The 17073-nt window shown below is 36.1% G+C and overlaps 1 protein-coding gene across 2 annotated transcripts; it reads right to left on the bottom strand.

Annotated features, from left to right (window-relative positions):
• Positions 1-372: 372 nt before the first annotated feature.
• LOC120345866 (chitinase-3-like protein 1) lies at positions 373-13673 on the bottom strand. 2 transcript variants are annotated; one of them, XM_039415447.2, is made up of 15 exons: positions 13595-13672; positions 13142-13200; positions 12825-12976; positions 12555-12710; positions 11762-11890; positions 9707-9831; positions 9408-9537; positions 8726-8802; positions 8179-8287; positions 7978-8088; positions 7570-7676; positions 7035-7282; positions 5926-6038; positions 5342-5456; positions 373-3419 (listed from the first exon to the last, which is right to left on the bottom strand). In XM_039415447.2, the coding sequence occupies exons 2-15, from the start codon at positions 13197-13199 to the stop codon at positions 3169-3171; spliced, it is 1881 nt and encodes a 626-aa protein (XP_039271381.2). In that variant the 5' UTR covers position 13200; positions 13595-13672; the 3' UTR covers positions 373-3168. The 2 variants fall into 2 exon arrangements, with proteins under 2 accessions (XP_039271381.2, XP_039271380.2); XM_039415446.2 differs by having other exon boundaries at positions 3277-4901; positions 13595-13673.
• Between the last annotated feature and the right edge of the window lie 3400 nt (positions 13674-17073).

The raw sequence follows: 17073 nt of genomic DNA, 5'->3' as shown, positions 1-17073 counted from the left end.
AAATATTGCCTTTCCTTTTGAAAGAGGTTTCAAAATAAACTATGTCTATATTTATTAATCCCTTGACTTGGACCGGTTTTAAAGACACTTTCTTATCGTTAAAAATTGTCGCTTTTGCCGATTCGTTGTTACCGATGGAATGGTTTTTATACTCATAAAATGATGGGAGAACTTACAGCGCTCATCCTGTCCCCGTAGAAGGTGGTGACTTGGTCCCGCAGTAGCTTGCCCCGGTTGTCAAAATGACCACGCGCCGCCACTGAAAAACACTATATATACTGCAATAAAACACTCAACTTTGACGTGATGTGTGTGTTTCTTGCGTCGTCGCAAAAAACCGCAAGTGTGTTGTGCGATGATTGATTTTTTGATTCGGTCGCCCGAGAGTGTTATGTCCACGCCCCGTTTACCAGATATTCGGATAGTAAACCGCTATTCTAATATCCGAATAATTTGCCAGCCCTACCCAGTAAGCAATTATTAATTTGATTGATTTTATGTTAATGAACTCGCCTTTTATGTATTTTGTGATTACCTACACCAAAATCGGGACTTATCTGGTATTAATGTTTGGTACAAAGGTTTGCTGCCCGCGACCGATTTCGTCACGTGAAAGTGGCCGAAAAAGGTTGGGCAGGCCTGATGTAGATGATTACCTGGTAGGCATCTTGTCGCCGACTTGATTCATGCAAACGCTGATCGCTATTTTCTCTGTCACCCACGCCTATCTGAAACGATCAGGTTTATTCTACAGCCAGTATATGCAGAGAAATACGTCATTTAATTTAAAAATTTGGGCCATTGGCACAGCCGGTCGAATGGAGCGGTAAAAGAAGCGCAGTTTCGGATTTTCTGGTCAATCCTTCCATGTACCGTTAACTGAAAAGACTTAGTAGCAAAAAGTTCGGATGGGATTTAATATTTATCCCGGGAAGAGAAAATCCCACGAGTCGGCTCAATCACCTGGCGAACCACGGCCTCTTGTCCGGTTACCAGTGCATGTTGGGTATAGGATTAGTTGACCTGTTATTTATTTTCAGATGCATGAACTTAATGGTGCAGGAAGCCTTGACCGACCCGCGGTTACGTGAACCACTACGGCGGCGAGAGTCCAGCAATACTCGCACATATTCGTCACTACATGGGCTGCGAACCTACGCAGGGTAATCGGAGGTGCGTTGGTGAGCGTATTCCTAACGCTGAGCACGATGCGCCACACTCCACAGTCTGTTCTATTCTTGTTGGGCATACATCCATTTTAAATTTGACGATGTGAGTTATTTACCCCAGTGTTCTTGCTGTATATGTTAGTATTCAACACTCAACCCATATATTCAATTCCTGGTACATTTATTGACATATATATATTGCCATTATCCCCGGCCATATAGTAAACATGAAAAGGGTGTATGCACGCCCATCAGATAATTTTAAAACATTCAACCAAAGAAATTTTTACAGCAATAAACAATTATATGTGGTGAGGTCAAATTTCAATCATTATATATATATAATGAATGTAGAATTTCTTTTAGAGATATTAAACAGTAGTAACTGCGATTTTTATCTTAAAGTAAAATCAAGAATGTTACCATCGCTATTGTATTATATGACCGAGTCCACACTATTTTAATCTGACACAAATTGAAGCGACATTGAGAATCAAACAAATACAAAACTACACAAGACAACATCACGATTATAATCTAATAAAAGACATGTGCCCGTCTGCAATGACTCCCCGTCCCGACGTGGAAAAAGTGTTATTTCAGACAGACTGAGACAACAAAACAAACAACACGAAGATCGTCATTTACACAATCAGCATCGTAATACATAACGGGACATGTGCTGTCTGTTATGACTCCGTCCCGCCTGTAGGAAAAGCTTTTCCTAAAACACTGAGACTAATTGTTGTATTGCAAATTAGTTAAATTCCCTGGCATGTAATTTCTGGACGAAAAAGTGAAAATTTATTCAATGTCCGCAAAACGCTGTAGGGCATAAGACCCCTGCTTGAATATGAACAATTTGATTAGTAGAAAAATAGCAAAATTTGAAATTCCATAATATTTGTAGCTGATCGAGTGATTGTCTCTTTTAGCGTTACGATGCTGACGACAAATATATATGACAAACAGAATAATTACAGACATAAGTAACGATAACGAAAATACTGTACATACATAAAACCTTGAACAGGCCGTGAAACACCGGGGTGTCTTGAATATTTTTCGTAGATAAGTTTCTCCAAGATGAAAGCAAAACCATGACAATATTCGTAAACACACGGAATTTTGAGGTCAACAAAGATAGACAGGACAACTAACACAAATACGCAGGACAGATAATATGTGCACAAGCATGCAGATTAACAGAACTATTTTACGTACAGAACGAAATTGTAGGAATTGTATTTTCCCGGTCAAATGTTACTATAAACATACACAATAAAATGCTTTGTATGAGTAGGCTTCAAGTCACACAATTTTCATATTTGTACGGAGTTGTTTAAATATAATTACACTGTTTTTATTATGTTGAATTAAATAACTGAAGATTGCAATAAAAAAAACACTAACATTCACCAGCAAGCTTATGTATTTCGCTGACATAAAACACATTTAAACATTGAGAAGCAATAAGGTAGCGGAAGAAGACGGGCAGAAGAGCCACCAACAATGAGAAATGAAAACAAAGCGGTTGGCAACATAGTTATGCACATTTATTAGCATCAATTACTCAACTAACGATTCTTTTATTCGCCTTCGAATCTATCGAGTTAACCTCGCCGAGGAAGCACACCGCAAGCGAGCACACAGACGCAGCAACAGCAGAGTGAAAACAGTGATAGCGTATTATTCAAAGCCCATATTCTTGTACTTTGTTTAAAGGAGCCAAATAAATTATCTGAGCAAATTGCTTCGGGTTCTCATTCCAACTCTGTTTAAACGTATATTTCAGAATCTAGGCCTAATACTTTTTCAAGAAAAATTCTTATGATAAATTGAAATCAATTTTACGTGGGTATTTTGAAACATTCAACAATTTTCAAGCGGCATGTCACATAAAATTTAGCAGTGTTTTTGTTCAATTTATGCATTTTCATAGAGGCCCTAACAGCGAAGCGCAACAAGCATAAGCAGCAGCATTTTCATGAATTAGGAATTAGGCCCAGTCACAAATCGCTCCGTTGAATGCAGTACCCGGAGGACATTGTTGGATGGTAGTCAAACCGCCGGAGCATTGGTAGAAAAATGTGTCGTCATATGGATCGGCATAGTTACCGTCTGGTTTGCCTTCACAAGTAAAAACTGAAGTGGCAGCTGTTGTGGTTGTCGCCGAAGTGGTGGTAGTGGTAGCTGCAGCACCGGTGGTGGTAGTAATACCCGCAGTGGTTGTAGTGGTGACACCAGAGGCTGGGATTCGAATAGTAAGAACAATATGTATAAGTTAATAATTTGCGTGTTGATTCCACTTGTTCAAACTACGAAAGGACAATTTGTTCTAATAAAACGTTAAACTGATTGTTGTGCTCATTTTTGGAATTGAAGCAATTGTCCTCAATGCGACACGATGATTGTTTGCGATGCGCTTCGCCGACGTCCACCTACTGTTTAATTTGGAGGTAATTTCGGAAACATGGTTTTCAATTTTTTACGCTTGGTCTATAATTACTCTTACTCTAATTACTGACTGAAAATTACCGTAACTGGAATTTTTTCATGTTCATGTTATAGTTTTAATTAAACAAAACGTGTATACCGGTACTTGGTTCGATAGTTAAAAAACGAGGTAGCTTAAATCGGTTCATATTTGAGAGGAGTAAAAGTTGAATGGGTGCTCCAGAAGTATGCGCACCAAGATGTCGTACAACCTGAATCCTAACCGGTACACATATACCATATTCTGGTTGCGCGCCATCTTGGTGCGCATACTTCTGGAGGTCCGTTAAATGTAATGGGGGAAATTTTTAATACTGAACGTAAAAATATAATCAGTATCTGTTTGTTACTCATCGATTTTAATCGGTAAGTATGTTGGTAGGTATTTGTCTAAGCGAGATTGAATCTGCTCAAGATTTTGCATGTGCATTCATCATATCTCGGATATTATACGACATAATTCCAAAATCAATCGGCTTCTGGTTAGAGATATGATGAATGCACACGCAAAGTTTGGAGCAGATTCAACCTCGCTTTCGTGAGATATTGCGTAACATACGAAAGTCTCTAACATACAGACAGACAGACAAATACCTATCAACATACTTACCGATCAAGATCGATAAGTACTGTAACAAGACAACAATATTTAACATACATTTTGACGATTGGATAGTGTTTTTAAGCGGTTTTATGGCCATGTACAAACATTTCCGTCATACACTAAACCTGCAGGACAGTTACGCACAATTATCACTCCGTGTACGCACTGCAGATATACCGTGTTGTCATTTGGATCAGGGAAGGTTGTGCCATTCGCCTTTCCTTCGCAAGTAGGATTTTCGTCATTATTGGCTGGCGTGGTAGAAGTAGTGCTTGGTGCGGAATGCTCGGGGACGTTCGTAGTTTTAGTAGTGGGACCAGGACTTCCATAAATTCCCTCTGTTGTCGTGATAGCTGACGGCCAGTTGCAGACATTTCCATCATACACGAGACCATTTTGACAATGGAAAACGTTATCATTGCCGTGGTCGCATTTGTGAAATATTGTGTTATCATTCGGATCAGCATAATCACCGTCAGGCTTCCCGTCGCACGTAAACTTATCCGTTCCGCCTGAGGTCGTTGGGGTTAACGGGGATTTTGTAGTAGTAGCGGAGTCCGCTGTAGTCGTGCTTATGATAATATTGCCTTTTGTTGTTGTACTAAGAGGGGTCGTTGGTACTGGAGGTGAGTCTGGTTAGTGTATAAGCGATTTCGAATTTAGTTTAGAACTTGTTTCAAATCTATTTGCGTACATACAAATATATATACCAATTTTTGAGTCTACTTACATATATATACAAGCTGCCATCTGCGAGATAAAATTATATCGCATCCTATCACTCGCATAGTTCAGAAATATAGTTCATTGCTAACAGACAGCTATACATTTGACGATGATTCTATAGGATATTGGCACACATTTACATAGCAGCAACGTGCATTCACATTATCGTGCATATTATACAGCAAATGCCAAAGCGAATTACTTGTCTGAATGTCTGTATACGCACAATATTAGATATTGAAAATCTACACAAGTCTGCCGCGGATACTGGTGGTCATCAGTATGAATGTAGGCAGTTGAACAGCGCTTACTGACTGCTAAATCCTATGATTACTCAAAAACTCACCAGCTGTTGTGGTTGTTTCAGCAGCTAACGTTGTTGTTGAAGTGCCGTCCAGGGGACAGTAAACGTTATCTTTCCAATCACATAAAAGATTTTCTTCGTCGAAATATAATTCTGGCTGTAAGTAATGTTGATTAAGTATGGATCAGCGTCTCAACGAGACAAATGAGCATGTTATTCACCAGGGTATTTATTTTATTAGCAGCCATATAGAGGTGTATACTATATATATATATATTTTGTCTTACGTCCAAAACATATGAAAACATCTTTCGTATTTTACATGCTGGAGACATGAAGTGGGCAAAAGATTAAATGTCATATGATCCTTTATTCTCAATTTCAGTACTTGACTTGATATTAATCAAGTTATCTTGGAAAATTATACAAGAGGAACATTGTTTTTGCACGCAAGAAAATGAAAGCAAAAAGAATTTATACGTTTCATTTAGTTATAGGTAAAAGTTTCATGTTCAATCACTATAATGGGCTGATTTTATAGATCCGAAAGCCTAACTATATATTAAATATATATATTGACTTGGCATATTAATAACCAGAAGTCAACAGTGCGGTTATTGACTCACATCACAGCATCTGTGAACACTGACGTCGTTGTTACATTGATAAAAACAACTACAATCACTTTCATCGCGATAAAAGCCGTTTCCCCCTAGACACTGTGGTCCACAATCAGCACCTATCAAAAATGTTTCAATCAAAATTTAAGAATATATGCGTATAAAGATTTGTCTCATCGCCTCACCTATCTCACGACAGGTTCAGTCCAGGACCAGATTTCGAGTTTAGACAATGGGAAGAAGCCCTAGGCTTTGTCATTTATGGGGCCCTCTTTAACGAACACGTCATAGGGCTCTATACAAATCATTATTACGTCATATTAAGACCTGAAGTATAATATCCGTCTCTAGTTGTGAGAGGTGGGGCTGGGGAGCATGGTCCATTAGCCTATTGATGAATAAAGCCTTGTTGGTGAATTTTCGTTCCATTTTTAATGTGAACGATTCTGCGATAAAAAAAAATCCGGAAATAATGGAAAATATATTAATCTTAGAATCATTGTTGCTTAAATGAATTGGTATACTTATATATATATCGACATTTTTTTATTTTCTAAAAATGAAGGCATTACAGTATTACATTAAAACTGCTCAATTAACTTGAATTGCTATATCTTTTTTATTGTTGAGGAGTAAAGTTTTCAAATTTACACAAACTGAAGTAAGTTAAATATTTATGTCAAGAAATATTACCACGATTGAACAAATATCAGTTTTATGAAATTTCAAATCGGTTTAAATCTGAAACAAGCTTTCAAAATTTGAAATCGACTTAAAAATGAATAATAATTTGAATGTCGAAGCTGCTAAGGTTGGGTCTACCTTGTATTATGGTAAATCCGGCCCTCAGGTAGGCTATACCATTTGTGAGGCCTCTGCCCCTCTCAAACAATTACTTCATAAGGCCTATAGAATTTATTATGGTGCCATAACAGTCTTTTCGTGTTCACGACATGCAAAATGTATTGTTATGTCATATATATGTAAATTTTTAAATTGCATGAAATGCGAACTATTAGTTACAGGCAAGTTTTTAATAAGTCACTTTTTAATGAGTGCAAAGAAAAATCTATAGTTATTTTGCAATATAAGTGATATATATTAGTGGAGCTTACCTTCGCATGGTGCGTGAGTTGTTGTGGTGAACATTGTCGTGGTTCCTCCATTTGGTTGCGTTGGTGGTACATGTGTACTACTCGCATAAAGACAATTGCATGGCGCGTCCGGGTAGAAACACTCGTATTGGATAGGGGGACTAGTGGGTGGAACTGCAGGTGGCCACCATGTTACCGCGGTCGTTGTTACCATAGGGTAACACGCATTATCATCCGCTGCTCCATTATGTAGTTTCGATTTAATTTCTCTGTTTGTAACAAGTAAAAGAACACACAGGGGCATTATATACTAGAGTGGAAGAGTAGAAAATACAGTACATTTCGTTTCATGCTAGGTTCAAAGTTGTTTAAATACACTATACTAGTTTGGACTTTTTTCAAATCTTAAAAAATACCTCTTTCATTACTTTGGTCCGCAAGTAGACAAAGTTAAATTCTTAGCGAGCAGATTAAATGTTTGTTCACTTTTTTACATGGCGGAAAATTGATTTTATAAATTTGTTTCTTGGTCTACTCATACGGTGATAATATTTACCGGGACAGTATATACTTCTTCGCAGTTGGGCAAATACCATCAAAGTCATCAAGGTCCAAACTCCAGATCATAGCACCGGCAAGATTGTATGATTTCAAGTAGTCGACCTTTTGAAGAATTTGACAATGCAATCAAGGTTGATAATACATGAAAAAGCGTCTTTATGTTATCATACTCGTGATATAGGCTATGTAACATTTCAGTGTGTCAGTGAAAATAAATGGATGCAAATCGAGGTGTATATTTTTAATTCGTTGTGTAACATAACAGTTGTTGTAACATGCAAAAAAGTTGTCGCAGTAGCGTTTTTGTTTGTGTATACATAATATGTGTATAAATAGTTATGTATATCTGATCAGTAATAAAAATTATGACAGTTACATTCCACAAACGTTAAATTATACATACTTTTTTGCCGACTGATAATACATTTTCATAACCAATCCATTGATCTCCGGTGACAATATTAGGTGCTTCTGCGTCAGAATTGACACTTATTGTACCCGTCTTCGCGCAAATCTAAAAAACAAGCATATGAAGCTTTTTGTCATATTCTAGTCCTAGCGCATTATAAAAAATATTGCACAATTCAAGATACGTAATAATTACCTCATAGTAGGCCAGAAAACCAGCTTCTCTTGTATACGTTCCGGCTGTACATGCACCACTAGCGGGAGCTCCATATCCGCCTTTGCTGGGATCAGCCAATGTGTAACCCCTAAAATGGTATTGACAAATGTTAGATTTTATATTTATAAGTTATACTCGCTCAGCCATTCAGATTTCGGGGAATATGCGACTTGGTACGCATATTATGTTCTTCAACACGTATTACCTGATTTATTTTCCCATTTTATAAACTCAATGTCGAAGGTCGATTAACAAACGACTCGATTGTAAGTATTTACCATGGCGAGAAAAAGAAGACCCCATTTGAACAGAGACGCCTGAAGCTTACAAAGCGGTAAAGTCACCATCCGCCTGGTCATACCACAAATAAACTCATTTTGATCGTTTGGAGATTCGCACCCCGATTCTAAGGCATTTTACCGCCTATTTTGTGGCCATTATTTATGATGTCATCAGACTTTTTTTCGATGCAAAACAAAATGTTATTTCTAGTTATTAGATGACCTAAAACTAGAAATTTTCAAACCTTCCATATAAAGGTATGCCAAGTACCATCTTTTCTGGTGAACATCCATTACCCAGCCAATGATTGAGTGCGTCATCCTATAAAATTCAAAAAATATAAAATTTTGTGAAATTACCAAACGATATTATAAACGTTCTGTCAGCTATTTTATGTTTGGGCATACTGATAGTAGTTATCGCAGCTGAGAATTCTGATTTATCTGCATGGACAGCTCAGGAGCTCAATTTCAGCCTTCACGCCCGTAGTCTAATCACTCTAATGAATTAATATAGGTATATATACAGGAATCGGTGGTGAATACGTAAACGGGAAAAATTGATAAATATGTGATAAATATTTTGCAAAACGTATCAGAAACTGAAGTCATGAGAAAACTGGTGATTGAGCAACGACAATACCCGAAATGAGGATTTCAGTCATAATTCTTCAGTTCCGGTATAAACTCTTCAGGGTGTATAGTTGCCTAGAAAGGAGCTAATTTGCCGTAAGGTTGTAGTTGTTACTATTTGCTAATTTCAATCCAAAATGTCTAACTTTGCGATATTCATACATTCATAATCCTACTCATGTACCATTGAGCCGATATGATACGTTGCTATTCTCTTTGTAACCAGGATTAATAGCATCGGTCTTTACCGGAAAAGTGAAAATTGAATAATGACCAAACAGCTTGATATCATACCACATTGAAATTCCGTCTGTCGTCGCTACCGTAATCCACTGTTCCTGGATAAAGTGCACTGTGATGATCAGTTGTATTTTCCCAGGCTCCGTGCAAATCATAAGACATTAAATGAACGAGATCCAAAATTCTATAAAAAATTGAATAACTTGAGTAATAAAGTATTTTTGTGGTTATTTATTCTCACTGTCTGACCAAATGTTCTAATGACCATCATAAATAAAATGCCTCGCTGCTGTGGTTGGATTCCACTATGAATTTGATTATGAAGAAAATAATGGTGATTTGTATTTCCTCACTCGCAAACTTTGGATATTTCATATCCGGCATCTACAGTTGGTACTCCAGCAGCAACAGCTGCAGTCAAGAGAAGCCGCGGTTCCCCCGTAGTAGAAGCCTCATACACATACTCTTCCATCAGTATCTGTAAAAGTAAAAAAAAAGTGATAAAAATATGCTGACGGTAGCATGAATCATATATATATATATGCAGATAACAGTTAGCGGACTTTCAATTCTATTTTTATTCTCTGAAGAAAATGTACAAATTATAACTTTCATTAGTAATGTCTTTTTAAAATTAATAATTCAACAATATGGTTTTAAAATATTATCATTTTATAAAGTTCATTGTATGTCAGTGCAGTGTTTCAATATATTTAATTTTAAAACTTCCATTCCGATCCGTTTTCACAATTAACAGAGGTCGTTCGCAAAAAAAATTCCGTAAATGAACTAACGAGAAGGACTGCTGATCAAAGTATTATTTTCAAGTTTAGATTGTTTAAATACAAGGCTTGTTGGACACGTAGTGGACATAACGATCGTTTCAATATTATGTTGTTGTTGTTGTTCTTGTTCTTTGACACGTTTTTAAAAAGTCGCTTTTCTCTTCGAATACTGGACCAATTGCTTTGAAATTTTCAGTGGTTAAAGATAAAATTTTTCTCCAGAAGGCTATTACTTTTTTTTTTGCTATGACGTCATCAAAATTATTGCCATTGGGTTATTGCCATTATTGCGCTACGTGTCCATATATTTGAGCATAGCTCTCTTGTTTACCATGCGATCGCACTTTAAAAAAAGCGGCAATATTACGACCAATTCTAAGCTATATAAGTCAAAATATCACCAGAGATGGCCAAATTACTTTCCAGTTTTATTTCAGGACAATACGGGGTCAGAGTCAAGCCGTCGAGTTTGGATCTTCATGTGGGAATATTACGGCATTTCTTTGTTTTGTTTGTTATAATGGTCTGACGTATGATGATGGGAACAGGCAGATGATAGATAACATGTGGTATATGTACACATGATTGTCTCAAAATATCGCACGAGAAAAATAAAATGAAAATGCACTTGTCAAAGACTTTCTTTGTCAAAAACCACAATTCCGCGTTTGAATGTAAATATCAAGAAAATGAGAATAAAAAGAACAATAATCTACCCCAAAGCGTTTGAGTTTCAGGTTGCAAACATGAATTTAAAAATCAGAGTTAAATTTGTGACTGAAAGGGGAATTTTGCAACGCAATGACTTTTCTTCTGTCTTATGTTGTAGTAGCCTATTACTCAAATCGATTCACCATCTATAAAACTAAGAGACTCGAAGTCAACTAGCCGGGATGCGTGACTCAGGACTCGACATACACTTTGAGCCAGTCTTTGAAATAGCAAATATATATGATCGATGAAATACGATTTACCAAGTACGTTATGGCTGCATTGGGAATCGAAAAGGGGCGTTGTAGCAACAAGAGAGCAACGCTCAAATATATGCACGTGGACCAGAGCGAAGCAGTCCTTACCGGTACCGTACCCTCAAAAAACTTTCGAGTTTCCAGTCGCAAGAATCTTCACAGTCAGCCGTCACGCTTGGCGGATTAAAAACCGTGTTCCCATAATTAAAAAATAAAACAGCGCAATTTTGGATGAAATAATAGATCTCATAAGATTCATAGGAAATTTAGGAATAAATAAATAGCCTTCTGGCAAAAAAAAAAATCTTTCACCACTGAAAATTTCAAAGCAATTGGTTCAGTGTTCAAAAAGAAAAGCGATTTTATCATGACGAAGAAGAATAATATCAACAAGAACAACAACATAATATCGAAAAGATTCATAGGTCCACTCACGTTTCCAATAACTCAAAGCACATTGCTCCGATGTCTATGTGAATGTTGTCAATAAATTATTAAATCCTGGTTTACCTTTCAAAATAGCTTAAGATGAAAGACTCTAGTGAGCGACTGAGCTCATCAATTATTGTGGTTTTTGGTTCGTATTAAAAAAAATCTATATTTATTTACAAATATTTATTTTCAATTTCAATCAATTAATCGTTTAGAAACTTACTTCTAGGAGACGTGTGAATCTTTGTTTGTCTGCAGGTGGAGATCCTCTACTTCCTGGATATTCCCAGTCCATATCAAGGCCATCAAAACCCCATTCTCTCAAAAACGAAACTGATGTGATGGCAAAATGCTGAAAAAATATTTTGTGTAAGCTCAGCAGTTATAACGACTGTTACTTCTGGCACTAAATTGGCTGGAACAGGAATATATACATTTACGCGTTATTCTCTGTTGGATTTTGACTAATCCAGGGGTGGGCAATTATTTCACGAGTGGGCCTGTTTCAGACATTAGACTCGCTTTCTGGGCCGGAGGCTCTCCTCTCTCTCTTTCGCCGTTTGGGAACCGCTGAATTACTGAATTATTACCTGAGTTATTAAACCGCTGAATTTCGTTAGTTTCATTGGAATTTTCAACTGAAATTTATATCCTTAAAAACTATAGTCGTAATTCTAGCAGGTACAAGTAGGCCGGATGAAACACTTCGGTGGGCCTTATCCGGCCCGCGGGCCGTAATTTTCCCATCCCTGGACTAGCCTTTAAGACATCGACTGGGACAGGTATCTCGATCTCGACTTAGGATTGCGACTTGTCGATATTATAAAAAAAAAGACGATAACTAAGTAAATTTCAATAAGTTTTGTATAGATTCGAACATATCAGTGCATAATCAAAGATAAAGTTTTTCTACAAGATTTTGTTGATTTGTAATTAAGACAATGAAAACTCTCAAATCCAGGACGTCGTAATAAAACGATGAGCGGTATTTTTGTCGATACAGAAAAAAAATTTACCCGCATGTTTGCTTCGCTCTGACAAACAATGCTGAATTGCTTTGTACCGAAGTTCCATCCTCCAACAGCTGCCGTAATTTTCAATTCAGGATTTGATTGTTTAAGAGACGTTAATTGTCTTATCAACTGATCCCCATTCCATTCACGGAGTTTGAGCTGACAAAAAAGTTTTTAAACGGTCATTTAGTATCATTCAAAATTATAGAAGAGTAAATCACAAAAATAAATTTTAAGTAAAAATATTATATGAAAATCAGTGAGCCAATTCACCTCGTTATTGCTGCCAATTTCAACGAATGAATACACGATGTGGGTACATAGATTCGGATCTACATCATCATCAGCTTTAAACTTTCCGGTGCCGGGGCGATATTGTGACCAATTGGTGAAATAGCAGACAAAATATTTTCCATGTTCAACGCCTAAAAAATATTATATGAAATGATTCATTGTCGAGTAGTAGCTTAATTAAATAACGCTTAATATAATATGTTAATAACTTAAATATACGCTATTTGTATTAACTCTTGATTGGAAAAGACTTTCCTAAACATGCACGAATTTTATAGTTTACATAAGTATTCTACCTTCTATACACGTAGCAGCAATCATGCAGCAAAGGATTGAGAATAGCAAGAGCTTCATCCTGGAAAAATTTACAAGGGTTAAGAACAGTCTTGATAATGATATTATGATTCTATCAGATAGGAAAAAACTACTTTTTTCTGGTAGGGGAATTCAACTTTTTGCTTAACCGCGGATATGGACATTCTAACATTCGGAATCATCGCATTGGCACAAATGAGTCATTCTAGGCAGGGTGAGTAAAAACGGTTCATTCTTTCTTGAATAATTAAAATACAAAGCCATAAATCTAATTTACAAAAGAGACCAAATCGCGATTGGGTTGGGGCGTATGAGCAAACCCTCATCAAATCACTCTATTACAGCTCCAATTTGCTCTGGATGCATAGTTATTTTCAGAAACTAGCAGATATTTTCATCTTTTTTAATTGCCCCATACAAATTATCATGCCTACCTGGTATCTCTGCCTACTGTTTTGTCAGTATGATGTCTGGCAATCGATCACTTCCTATTATATTGACCTTATCTCTAACTCTATTAGGGTAGGGGAGAAAAAATGCGATAAAAGTTACTCGCATTTATAGGTTTAAAGAAGAAATATCTGTTTGAAAAATCTTGTTGCGCATTTATTGTAGTTTTGCATAGTAGTGACATCAGGCGCGTGTACGGAAATTATCTCATATATGATCATTACTTATCTTAGTCACGAAAGGGATACTGTATTAAGTTATAAATAATCTCACATTTCGTACGTGACAAGCCCTTCATAACAGCTCACTTCCTCGTCTTTGAATATAAAATTAATAAAAGAATGCAAAAGTCTTCACGTGAAATAGTTTTTTGGTTTTAAAATATTTAAAGAAGTTACAACCTATACTTCAAAGAATTAGCGGCATTTTTATTTTGAAAGTGATTATTAACATCTTCACACTTTGAGTTGTTATTTTCTGCCAATTTTGAAATTGAACTAACTATTAACCATTGTTGAATCCATGCCCTCATATTTCAATCAGTTTTTATGCTGTGAGCAAACATTTCGACCAAGTGTAATGTATTTGACCTAGGTGATGTTTAGGTTGAAAGTAAAACATCACTTCCTGCATATTGTTACCAACTATTTTATTCCCCGAACATTTTGTGTATTCAATAGATATGACCTCTTGCCGGAAAAGAATAAACTGAGCGCAGGCTTTAAGACTGGTACAAATTCAAACTCAGTGTGCATCAAAGGAAGGAAGTTCAAAAACAGAGAACCCGCGCTGCAAACAAGGGCAGCGCAGCGTCGTCAAGAAAGGATCCTATTATAAATCACGGTCAAATGGAGTCACTGAACACATGAGCCCTCAAAATTAGATGACCATATTTTTTATGTTGACAGAATGTATCCGAACGGAAATATTATAATACAATAAAGCTCGACTTCATTAGAAACAGCGTTAGCCACTATATGATACATTCATGATTTAATAGATCTTCAATTCGGGTGAGTAAGAATAGTTAATATATATATACATATTATTTTAACTTATTTCTATCATTTTGTTATACAGTGTACCCAAATAATGACGAATCGCGCTTTCGTCATGAGAAAAAGACACCTGGCCGCATTGCACGCAAACGTTGCTATACTTAGCTGATACCAAGAAAACACCCATAATTAGTTGAAAATACGGCGTACTATTTGTCTTCAATTGAACTCACTGGGACAACAAGGTGCAATGACGTTGAGTATGAATGATATTTTGTCAGCGTTTCAAGAATTCTCGTAATTCGGCATATGTTGGAAAGTAGTATATTATCTGATTTTTTTCTTTCAATAAGGATCGTTCAAGTTCATTCAAAACACAAACAGAAGGGTTTAGATAAAAAAAAACGGATTGAACATACGTGAAATGTTTCTTCTATATGCTGAAAATTCAAAGACTTCCATACTATATCACCTTTCCTCAAAAATAGTTTACGGGAAAAAAATATTCTTCTGATATAAGTTAACAAAAACGAAAAAAAAAATAGAATGTTTTTTTGTGTGCAAGCCCTATATACAGGGTTACCATCTACCTAGAGCGGGTCGCGGTTACAAGTATATTCATTACAGATGCTCATTGTTGGTAGTTGTATTCTGCTGGCCAACTCGCTTATACTCGTCGCAAAAAAAGCAAATCTGCATTCGAGCCATCGCATAAGTTCCTATATTCATTGTTTGTATTGAGAAACATTTTCAATGGGTATGATGTAAAAAAGAAAAAACCCTAATAGTTTTATTAACAGTTCATAGAATCCGTTTTTTTTTGAATTTTATGTAATCTGCAAAATTCTGTTGATTGATATATTTTTGGCGTTACAAGAGTCTAGTCTTCAATTTTATAAACTGCACGTTTTGCAATTATCAAACATGAAGCCCATCGGTTGAAATTTGTAGGTGACTCCTGTGACCCACACTCAAGCAATCCACAAAGTTTCAGGAAGGCGGATGACGAACAGTGAACTAGAATAAATATGAAAAAACTAAATAAGGAAGCATGTTGCTCACTATTATCGTAGCTGTGTTTGTTCAGATCTATGTTCCCTCGGAATCCAATGATAAATTCACGTTGATATTTGTGCAATATGTAACCAATAAGAATAACTTAAATTAATAGGTCAAATATCAAATTTGAAACTCATCTTATTCACTTTGGGTTTGATCTGGTATACAGTATTTCGATTGAATAGCATCGATCAAACAATGATATCTAGTCGCTTTTAAAATTGAATTTCAAATTTTTTTTAGAACAGATATCTAACTTCATAGACCGAATATTCAATTAACGTTGGGCTACAACATGTTCATTCTGAAGAATTATGATTCTGCTTGACTCAAAATTAATATTTTCTATATTCAGCATTATTTCATATATTTATATATTTGTTGTATACATATATTTCATAAACGGTGACGTGTCATACCACCCTCGAGATGAGAGTCAAATTTCGACTTAACCGGATGTTTGTTATAATGTCTCGACCAAAACTATTGTATGGTTTTGCAATAAAATATAAACATTCAAATATATATACGAGTAATCAAAATTCGTCTTTACAGTTTCTATTGTCGGAACTAATTTGGGCAAGGACGTTATATGCGTCATGGATATCAAAATGACGCATCTCAAAACAAAATTCCCAAACATTACGTCAGCATATGTTTGACTAATCGTGAATCGTACACACTACATAATCTCCTTACAATATCTATATCTTCTTCCTGTCTTGAAGTTTGTTGATTTTGTCAGACGTCCAGAAGCCTCGAAGAATTAGTTATAGTATAAATTGCTACCGTAATTAATTTATTAACACATTTTATGTACAAAAAAACAGAACAAGATTATAATACAAATGGATCGATCAATGGAAAAAGATTATTTTATTTTATAGTTATGATTACCCACTGTGATCATTCACGTGATAGATTTCGCATCTTTTTTCTTTTGCTGGTAAACTCAAAGGTAAAAGCCTATGTCTCCAATCGGTAAAAGAAAATAATATGCCAAATATATTAATTAAAACATTAATGTAATATACAAAGGAAAATATTTCAACTTCTTGGCGAGGATGTAACATTGAAAATAATGCACTTATTGCTTCACTCACAACACATACAACAGTCGCAATTGTAGCCCTCCTCACTACTCCTGTTATCGTATTTAACTCGGTCTCTCTCCGGTGTTTGATAAGGGGGTAAGCAAAAAGAAACACAAGACCGACCTGGAAAGTAACAGAAAGCGATATGACAAATCCATATTCAACATCAGTCATCCTAGGAGTCGAAACACATCCGTGCATTGTTGCCTCATAATGATGAAATACGGTCACTAAAATTATTGCCAAGAATAGACAAGCAATCATTACTATGAGAACAAACCAACTACAAAAGCGAATGAATTTCGACGACAA

Source organism: Styela clava, chromosome 8 (genome assembly GCF_964204865.1).
Source record: "Styela clava chromosome 8, kaStyClav1.hap1.2, whole genome shotgun sequence".
NCBI classification, from domain to species: Eukaryota; Metazoa; Chordata; class Ascidiacea; order Stolidobranchia; family Styelidae; genus Styela; species Styela clava.
The sequence above is the reverse complement of the archived record's forward strand: the minus strand, read 5'-3'. Positions and strand labels throughout refer to the sequence as shown.

What these genes read in the sequence shown, in the direction of transcription:
- LOC120345866 (XM_039415446.2), bottom strand. Translation starts at nt 13,199, where the DNA reads ATGAAGCTCTTGCTATTCTCAATCCTTTGCTGCATGATTGCTGCTACG. An exon ending in AAATTGGCAGCAATAACGAG is followed by an intron (nt 12,711 to 12,824) that starts GTGAATTGGCTC and finishes CTTTTTTGTCAG; the next exon opens with CTCAAACTCCGTGAATGGAA. An exon ending in AGAGCGAAGCAAACATGCGG is followed by an intron (nt 11,891 to 12,554) that starts GTAAATTTTTTT and finishes ATATTTTTTCAG; the next exon opens with CATTTTGCCATCACATCAGT.